Source organism: Azolla caroliniana, unplaced genomic scaffold (assembly GCF_043228905.1).
Source record: "Azolla caroliniana isolate FFs.n. ecotype wild unplaced genomic scaffold, voAzoCaro1.0.p SCAF_2, whole genome shotgun sequence".
NCBI lineage: Eukaryota > Viridiplantae > Streptophyta > Polypodiopsida > Salviniales > Salviniaceae > Azolla > Azolla caroliniana.
Window position 1 is genome coordinate 26,498,198 of NW_028230437.1, and position 9,991 is coordinate 26,508,188.

At 36.0% G+C, this 9,991-nt stretch overlaps 1 protein-coding gene across 1 annotated transcript; it reads right to left on the reverse strand.

Annotated features, from left to right (window-relative positions):
- Positions 1–336: 336 nt before the first annotated feature.
- LOC147867903 (vacuolar protein sorting-associated protein 51 homolog) lies at positions 337–9,544 on the reverse strand. The gene is made up of 20 exons (XM_087315813.1): positions 9,352–9,544; positions 6,888–7,027; positions 6,620–6,674; positions 6,431–6,538; positions 6,247–6,345; positions 6,063–6,140; positions 5,907–5,984; positions 5,431–5,586; positions 5,207–5,307; positions 4,762–4,838; positions 3,337–3,410; positions 3,181–3,247; positions 2,964–3,094; positions 2,574–2,846; positions 2,225–2,341; positions 1,673–1,744; positions 1,534–1,584; positions 1,224–1,457; positions 815–991; positions 337–660 (listed from the first exon to the last, which is right to left on the reverse strand). Exons 1-20 carry the CDS (start codon positions 9,511–9,513, stop codon positions 547–549), a joined length of 2,364 nt encoding a protein of 787 aa, XP_087171939.1. The 5' UTR covers positions 9,514–9,544; the 3' UTR covers positions 337–546.
- Between the last annotated feature and the right edge of the window lie 447 nt (positions 9,545–9,991).

Consider the following 9,991-nt stretch of genomic DNA (forward strand, 5'->3'; position numbering starts at 1 on the left):
TCACAGTAGTTGTCTCTAGCTCAAAAAATCCTTTCTAGCACACCATTTGTTCAAGGTTGGTGCTAAGATCAGACAAATAGAGAGGTTTGTAGCTCTGCCTCAAAAAAGGTCGAAGGTTCTTCAATATCTTTGGAAATATTGACTAGGTTCTTAATTTCAATACCTAGGTTCTCAATATTTCAAAGCTAGGTTCTTAATTTCATGAAACAGATAACTATGCCTATCGTACACACATTTAACTCCCTTGCACTGCACACTCTTACCCACATCTATTGCTTTAAGAAACATTGTCAATCCATAACTATTTGTGTGCATAATTTTATATTTACAAATGTGAAAATTATTGCTAGGAACTACATTACAAAAAGACATCTACATTGAAAAAAATGATTCTTACACGAAATGAAGAGATTCTAAATGTTCAAGAAATAAAATTTTCTAATGAAAATTTAAGAATCTGGCTCACATATGTGTAATGAATTATTCAACAGATAAAAAGACCAACAGGATCCTCAGAATAATCTGAAACAAAATCATCAATGAAAGCTATGCTCCACCAATCTCAGCACGTTTTGCCTTCTTTGCTTGTATAAGTTTATCTACTATGGGTGATTCAAGAGGACTAGCATCAACACACCTCTCTGCTGCTGCAGAAGAAACCTACAAAACACAAGGAAATGGCAACATTGTTCTTAAACATGACTTTTGACTTAAGTTTGATCCTAACTGACATCATTTTATCGTTCAGTATTGTTTTTCTTTTCCATCATTCAATCGAAAAATAGTAAGGGGGCCTTCACTTCCTCTAGCGCACCTCATCCAAGAGGAATTGAATGATATCTTCGTCATCAACGACCTCTCGTAAAGGATCCCGCAAGTATTGAGTATCAACCTGTATCTGCTGAAACCCACTCCTGCTGAAAGTTTCTAGCCTCACATACTCCTGGAAACTCTTGAGGCTCAGTTTGATAACAGTTGAGATGACAGATCCCTACAAGCCATGTGGAATGTTAAATAAATATTTCCATTTTGCTCACTCACAATCCTTAATTGCAATACCTTGGAGGTAAAGACTATATATGTATATACAAAATGTAGAGTTAATCCCACATCGTTCTATTACTAATAGTAATTCATCATCATCAGTATCCTAATCCTCCTTGACTCTCTCAACTTCAATGGGAATTACTTCAAAATGTTTTTTGGCTATCAAATAGTAAAACCTGAGTGTACTCCAACTTGGTGAAGATCTCCACTTTTTGTTTAAATAGCTTCGCAACATCTCTTTCTAACAAATGACTCTTAGTCCTTTGAGCGATGCTTGAACGGCTGATTCGGTCTTCTCGTAAAGGATTGCTTCTTGAAGAACTTGCACTTCCTGTGCTATCCGATCGCCTGTGTGTTCGTAGAGTTCCTGGTTCAAGCACTTCTTTAACCTCAATGCTCATGGTCTCAATCTACAGGACAATTTCCAAAGCCAAACTTTCAGATATGCAGAAGCTTGTCTTGCATAAATATGAAAATTAAGCTTACCTCTTGTAGATATAAATCCACAAACATCCGCACCTCTCGTGGTTCCTTGTACTGTAAACAAACTATTCAATTTTATTAAGGAAGAACAAAAACAAAAATATATATAACATTCAGAACCAAAGGCTTTTACCCACCCCACCTTAAGCCAATTGGGCGTTGTCACACTTTTCTTTATCAACATTGAGAGCTTCTTCGATTGGATTAAGACATACTGCAAAACAATGTACAAGATAACGTGTTGATTACCCCACCAAATATGCCACAATCAGTACTGCAAAAGAGTCATCCTAGTAAACAAATGTATCTAAACATGACCAGCAATACAGATCATAACAGTAGCCATCATTCCAATGATTGCATGGAGCATCTTATTTACATCACACATACGTTAGAAGGAAGAATACACTGAGATTCGTGATTACGCCTCAATACAGGTCACAAGGGTAATAATAGCCTAAACCCCTAAAATATAAAATGTGGTGTGTGAGCATTCTGAAAACCACCTCCTCATACTTCAGTGATTCACAACAAGTATGATCAGATAAAAATATTTGCATTTTACACCACCTCTGTTAATCACAAAAACTTGGTCCTTGTGATGAAATCATGCAAAAACAACACTAGGAGAAATTGGATAGTCTTCAATTTCATGTTACATTTTGACAAGCTGTAATAGTCAATTAGAACTCACATGCTGAAGAAGTTGATCTCCTGTTGCTCTGTAAAGTCTACAAATCTCTGTTGGTATAAATGGAGGCCGATCCTTGGAACCTTGTGTTCCACCTCCAGTGAATGAAGCAGCTATTTCCTGTATTTATGGCTTAACATATTTATTTGCAACCCAACTACAGAAAGAATTATTGCTAACTTGTTGAATACATTTGCTCAAGCACTGCTATTGCCATTTGAAGCCATGTGCATCATAACTTCTTTCATTAAGTATGACCACAATAAGTATTACGTACACTAAATAAGTGATACAACAAATGACCCTGGCTAAAGAGCTAGACTCATCAAAATACTTGTACTCGTCGGGATACCTCTGTTATCTTTGGAACAGCGAACTGTTCTATATAGATTGAAAATCGAGCAAGCAGTAACACAAGCCCACTTGATGCAAGAATCTTTTTTCTGCTATCTTCAGGTACACCCTCTTGTTTGGAGTTGTCATGTGGTGTTGATGTGCACATTGCCAGAAAACGATGATTCAGCATCACAAAAAGATCTTGAATACCTCCTTGTACCAAGTCAACATAGAGTGAGCGCCAATTGACCATTAAATCCCCTTTATCATCAAGAAGCTCTTTCAAATTCTGCACGGAAATACAAAAGAGAAAAGTGCAATGCCAAAGAATATCATCAGCATTTACAGAATTGCATGTTCAGGCCTCTCAAAAGGAATCAAAACTTTTGGTCCAAGGAGATTCTACCGACAACATGTCAAGACTGCCTTGAAAAATGATATTTTGAGCATTTAAGAGCACTCTTTCCAGTGATTTCTTTCCATTCACAATATCTTTATTGTTTCTAGCTTGTATTGAGTTAGCCACCAAAAGAGCAGCTGGGTTTCAAAGACATTGAAATATGATCATGAGATGATGTTCACAACTTGAAACACGCAGCAATTTAACATCCTAACATCATTACCAATCAAATTATCATGCAGTCCTCTAAATCTTCGGGTGACATGTTGTCTCACAGCACCTTCTGCTGCCTGCAATCAGCATCAGTTTTCTTCAAGGAAAAGGAACAGATAGACCTTAATATCAAAAAGATCACTGGTAGAAATCGAATGTACAGTACCTGCAACGCAAGCAGAGGAAGACCTGCATCAGGTACAACTTCATCCATTTGAGTGACATCTGTGGATAAAATTTCTGCAGGATAAAATAAAATTGTGACATAAGTCAGCATGATGTGTAGAATAAAAATTACAAGTACAATACGCATCACCCACTGCCTAATACTTCTACTCCCACTTAACATTCTCTTTGATGCTAAGCATCATTCTCGTAATTCAGGATAATATAAGCATCTTGCACTCCATTATTATCATCCTTGCATTGTTTTTTTTTTGTACTGTCTCCAATAACAGAAGGCCTTTTGCACGTCTGATATGTCTTGTATGCCAATGGTTGCATAATAAATCCAAATAATATAAGCATCTTGCATTCCATTATTATCATCCTTGCACTGTTTCTTTACACTTTATCCAATAACAGAGGGCCTTTTGCACATCTGATCTGTCTCATAGGCCACTTGTTGAATATGTCATCAACCTCCCATCTCCACTCCCCAAACTTTCATTCTTCCTCCATTTTCCTTTAGTGGATATGCCACCACTCCTTCCATCTCCCCTCTCCTGTGTCTTTCCAAAGTTCTTAAAAATATGGAAGATCAAAGATTGGGAACATGGTTATGAGAAGATTAAAAGCACTGATCTATTAAGAGTAATAACAAAAGATGAGCACATGAGATTATACGATCTGGTTTTTATACACATGCATTGAGAGGAGAGAGCCTTACACAGGCTATGCAAATGAGGCTCATTTCTCTCGATATGACTTCAAATTTATTATATAAGTATTAACATTTACATAAAAGAGGTATTTTCTTGTTATTATTTTCAGACATCTCCTCGGAATCCATCTTTCCCCCTCTCCCAGTCTGTCTAAGAGAGTGGAATAAGGATATTAATCACATCAGTGTCCATTTATGGATTTCCAGATCCATTTGACAAATATCCAATGCATAACACAATGCTCTATCCCCACAATTCTGATACATAACCAAGCATAATGTGGTATGCATTACATGGAAAGTCATGTAGCATGCAATGCTGATGAGGCTCATTTCTCTCAATATGACTTCATCTTTATTATAAGAGTAATCATAATTGACATAGAATAGGTATTTTCTTGTTATTATTTTCAGACTTCTCCTCGGAATCCACCTTTCCCCCTTCCTCAGTCTGTGAAAGAGAGTGGAATAAGGATATTAATCACATCAGTGTTCACTTATGAATAGCCAGATCCATTTGACAATATCCAGTGCATAACACAATGTCTTATCCCCACAACTCTGATACATAACCAAGCATCATACGGTATACATTACATGGAAAGTCATGTAGCATTACAACAGCACCAAATCAATAATTATTTTCACTACAATGACTCTTAACTAATCAAAACCAAAAGTAAAAAGGGGAGAGTTCCTTCATCTTACTCAAAGCAGATATAAGTTCACTTGCAGAAGGATCTCCAAAGTCAGGCTGTAATGATTTCTGCACGCTTGCAAGATACCTGGATAACAAAGTTTAAAATAACATCAAGCATAGTATGAAGCATACGTACCATTCGTGCATTCGCATTCACGCACAATCTTATCATTCGTGTAAGAGAAACACCCTCGAAGTATGGTAAATACTAAATACTGAATACCATACTTTTGCACTCATTATTTATTATAAGGTTTTCTTTTTTAGGGTAAGAAAGTTAAGGTAAGTTAAGGTATAAAGTGTAAAAAAAACCACAAGAATGATTTAATAACATACGCATTCGTTTTCATACGAACGTTTGGGCTAACAAACAGGAATATTACGTACTATGACATCAAGTATCCTAATCCACTCCTGGAACCAAATTGCGCTAGCTTGAAGACAAAATCTTACTTTCGGAATAAGTCCGTTGCAGCTTCAGTGAGACGTTTTTCAGCCATTGGAAAAATACTTTTGAACATCGATGCTGATTGAGCAAAGTCTGACAGAAATTCCTGGTATGATGGAATATTTGAAGGTTACAAGACTTGATATCCTTGATCTAATTCAGCACAGGAATCATCCTTGGAACAAAAGATTTTCAATGAGGAAACTACATAATGTATTAGAAATTACACCTTATTAATAGTCTCCATCAACTTCCTTGGTGACTGATGTTCGGAATCATTCATAGGTGCATCATTTGACTTCTTTGAAATGCCTTCAACTCCTTGAAGGGCCACGGCAAGCCGTTCTAAAACTCCAGTCAAATATATATCCATTATGTTTTCAATCTGAAGCAATAAGGTCCCAAACTTGTTTCTTGTTATCATGGACAACACATGCAATTGATAGTACGTAATAAAGCGAAACCTTAACTCCCCAAAGTTACTTTGAGCAAAACTCAGACCAATAACTATGATCAAAACCTTATATCAACATAAATAGACACTCAATTAAACTCTAATACGATAGCGTACTACCAAACCAGTGACTCGCTACAATGGTGATGATAATGTATTCTTTACATGACTAATTTATATAATCCCTCTCTCGATTATGATATATGTAGGATTTCTACAACATTAATTGTGCTGTCACATGATATGCATACCGGATGGTCTAGTTCCCGTAATAATCCAACAGCTTCTGCACGGGAAGCTATTGGCTCTGAATCTGCCATTACATGAGCCTGCATCAGAAGACATTCAGCAAAAGCTACCTATACATATACAGTACAAAACCATAGAGTAAAGACGCAATGACTTACCTGTAGTCTTTTTGAAATTATTGCCATCACCTCTTCTGATTCTTCCTTGCAACTTTGAAACGATGTTTTTCCATACGCCTACCCTAAAAGAATGCCATAAGCAATATTTTCACTGAAGCAATGCAGCGTCTAGTAAGAAGGTATTACCTCAAAACCGTAATGCACAATATTGATTCTCAATTACCTTCAAAATAGGAAGAGCCCCTTTGTAAAATCTTACTGCATCTCGATAAGCCTCTGATTTCAGGCACTTTCGAAGTCTTTTGGGCAGGTCAAAAACAAACTATACATAGCACACAGTATACATTTAGTAATAGGAAACGCACATAATGGGTACAAAATCCCATACTTGATTATTACTTAGGTACCTGCACTTTCCTAAGAAGACCACGTGTCCCATTCAACTCTTCGATTCGCCCCCTTCTCTCAAATAGTGATGCATTGACACCATCACTACTAGTCCTTACAACAGTTACCTAAATAGAAATATCATCAATGCAATAAGCATCTTCAGTCAATGACGATACTGTACAAACAAAATATGTCAGAACTCTTACTTTGTTAAGGAGCTGCTCAACATTTGACTCCATACCTGTGATATTTTCCTTCATCCTGTAAACGTTTTAAAAACCAATTATGAGATTGGGAATGTCTGTTAATTACCACCCCCTCCTTTCACAAATAGCATGTTTCCCCTTCTCTTTGAGAACTTTTGGGTGGTGAGACATGTTATAAGCCAACTCCCCTTTCTTCTACCAACGCATGTTAGAATGATTTAGGTATGGTGGACCATATATAGCAATGTGTGTGTGCATTAAATTTTACCTTCTTATCGTGTCCGTAGCACTAATGAACTTGTTATAATTCTCATATACCAGCATTTGCATGTCACTGTCAAGGTTCTTTATTTCAGCAGCCATTTCAACATGTTTTTTAAGCAGACCCTCAAGGTCTGTTTTATGCACCTGCAAGTCAGGTCAGAATGAAACTAGATCATGAAAAGTCTATTTCTTGTGGATCCTTGAGTCTAACTTTTAGAGCACATTAGAAAAAGTATATCAGAGATATATGTACAATATATGTCTCCAGTATTGACTAGTTTCAGTTTCACCATTTCATTCATTCAAATACAACTTATTTTTCATCAATCTGATCAAAATGATATAGAATAAGAAGACTCCAGATTTAAAAAGCTCCTCATCCATTTCATTCATAGAAGTATTGATTAGTTTCAGTTTCACCGTTTAATTCATTACACTACAACTTCTTTTTCTTCAATCTGATCAAAATGGTATAGAATGAGAAGATTCCGGATTAAAAAAGCTCATAAACCATTTCATTCATAAAAGTATTGACTAGTTTCAGTTTCACCATTTAATTCATTCCACTACAACTTATTTTTCTTCAATCTGATAAAAATGGAATAGAATTAGAAGATTCCAGATTTTTAAAACTCATCATCCATTTCATTCATAAAAGTTACATCTAAAAATTTTAATTTTAGTAAGATATCAGAAATTGTGTCTACTTACATTATTATACACACACACTGATTTGCATTACATTCCTCAATTGATCATTTCACATCAGAGGGCGTGGAAGCTATGAACAATTGCTGCCAAAAAGTGGATGGCCTTGGGTATGTACCACATTGTCTGATTTCATTGGGAGCGATATGAAAAATCAATTGAGAAACGAGGTTCATCCACTCACTTGGAGATGTATTGCCATTAGAGTATTTTTTTTGGGAAATTGAAATTTGCAGAGTGATGACATCATCTCATCTACACAGCAAACACCTGAGGGCCCTTTATCATCTGCCAGATGGAGTCTTAATTGATGGATAACCATAAAAAGTGATTTATCTAGAAATCCGGTGACCCTCTGGAGCCAATGTTTAACAAGTTTCTAAAGCATGGAACAACAACTGGTGAGATTCGCAGAGTGACAACCGCATCTCATCTACAATGCACACACCTTGGACCCTTTTATTATCCGTCAGATAGGATCTTAATTGATGTCCTATCATGGAGAGTGGATTATCCACAAATCTGATGATACTCTGGAGCCAAAGTTTTATGAGCTTCTAGAGCATGGGACATCGAACGATTCCATGATATGATGTGCTAAATTAAAAAGGTAAAGAAAATAAATATTTCTAGAGATTCAAATCTACTTCAAAGAGGCCTACTTTTAATTGGAATTTGGAACCGAGAAATTTCAGAGCTGAATTCGATGGATTTGAATCTCTAATTCCTATGTCGGCAGAGTTAAGATCCAAATTTTGTAGAAAATTATGTTACTAGAGAAGGGCTAGACTGTTTGAATACATCATTAAATTCAAAAAACCAAAGAAATGGTAACAGCATGGGAGAGTTCCAAAACATGAAAGACTACGAGATACACCTGAAAAGTATCATTATTAAGTTTTGATTCCTACATTTTAGGCATTGGATACGTAGCTACATACGTAGCTACATTCAATTAATCAAAGAACATAATTAAAAATAGAGACCTACAGAGAAAAATAAAGAAAATGGACGAATTTTGAGCTTCTAAATCATGTAAAACTACGAAGTATGCTTCAAAGAATATCACTTTAAAGTATCAGAACATCCTGAAACTGAGGATTTCCTACATTGTCAAAAAACAGTGTTGAATCTCAAAAGCTGGTAAGCTGCTCAAGTATATGGCTTAATAATAATAGTTCGGAGCTAAACAGACAAAAGAAACCATGACCAATTTCGTTTTCCTTGATTACTTTAAAATGTGAAAGTTCAAGAGAAAGAAAGAAAATGAATGGCTTCAGAAATTCGAAAAAAGTGGAAGTTCATCCAATTACCAATCGTTAACATACAAAGTAAATTGAGGCAGAAACAAAATGAATATGCTTCCGAAGCATGAGAAACTATAAGATATTTCTAAGGAGATTGCTTTTATTAGATATAGATTAGGATCCAAGCACATTTGTAGCCTAAACTTAGATTTATTGAAATACAGATCTAAAATCCAAACTCGAACCAGCCAAATAAATGCATTTCAAGCTTTTACACTATTAAAAACAACAAAATTCTTCGAACGGTTTCTTGCTCTCACTTTCCTAAACTCTACAGATTCGGCATTAGATCCAAAAAAGTTCAAAAAGAAATAAAGAACCAAAAAAATACTTCAAACAATCTTGCTGCTAACTCTTCATTTCCTAAAATCTTAAGATTCACCATTAGATCTAAAATATTTAGGAAAAAATAAATGAAAGAGAAAGAAACAAAAAAGTGAAGGACGAACGAACCAGGGAGGACATATAGCGTTCTGCATCAAAATCTTTGCTGTTGATGGCATGGATCGTGTCTCTGCGCGAGATATGGGAGGGGGAGAGATCATTTTCTTCTCCATAGAAGCTGTTCAGCAGATCCCTCACGCGCTTCGTCTTCGATTCGAGTTCTTCAGCCATCACTGAGCTGTGCTGCTGCTTCTTCGTAGTCGTCGTCAGGAATCAGAGATAATAACAAATTTGTATCTCCCCAAAATGCCCTTCAATTTTCATAAATTCTCCAAATGCCCCTATCTCGCGCACCTACATGTATGTATGTATGTATGTATGTATGTATGTATGTATGTATGTATGTATCATGTATGTATGTATGTATGTATATGCATGTGTATATATATGTACATGTGTTGCCTTAACCTCTTTAAGTGAGCTATATCCCATCTAGGCACCTCTCTCTATCAACTCACCACATAATCAATTAGGGTTCTCATGACATCCCTCATCTCTGGATACATCAATCATTATGTACCTGTACAACCCCATGTGATACTCTCTCATCTTTCTTCGTTTCATCCTAAAAACCAACACATTCAATACACCATTATCTTAAACACTGTACACATAAACACACTAATGTCTCTCGTTCAACTATGGATGC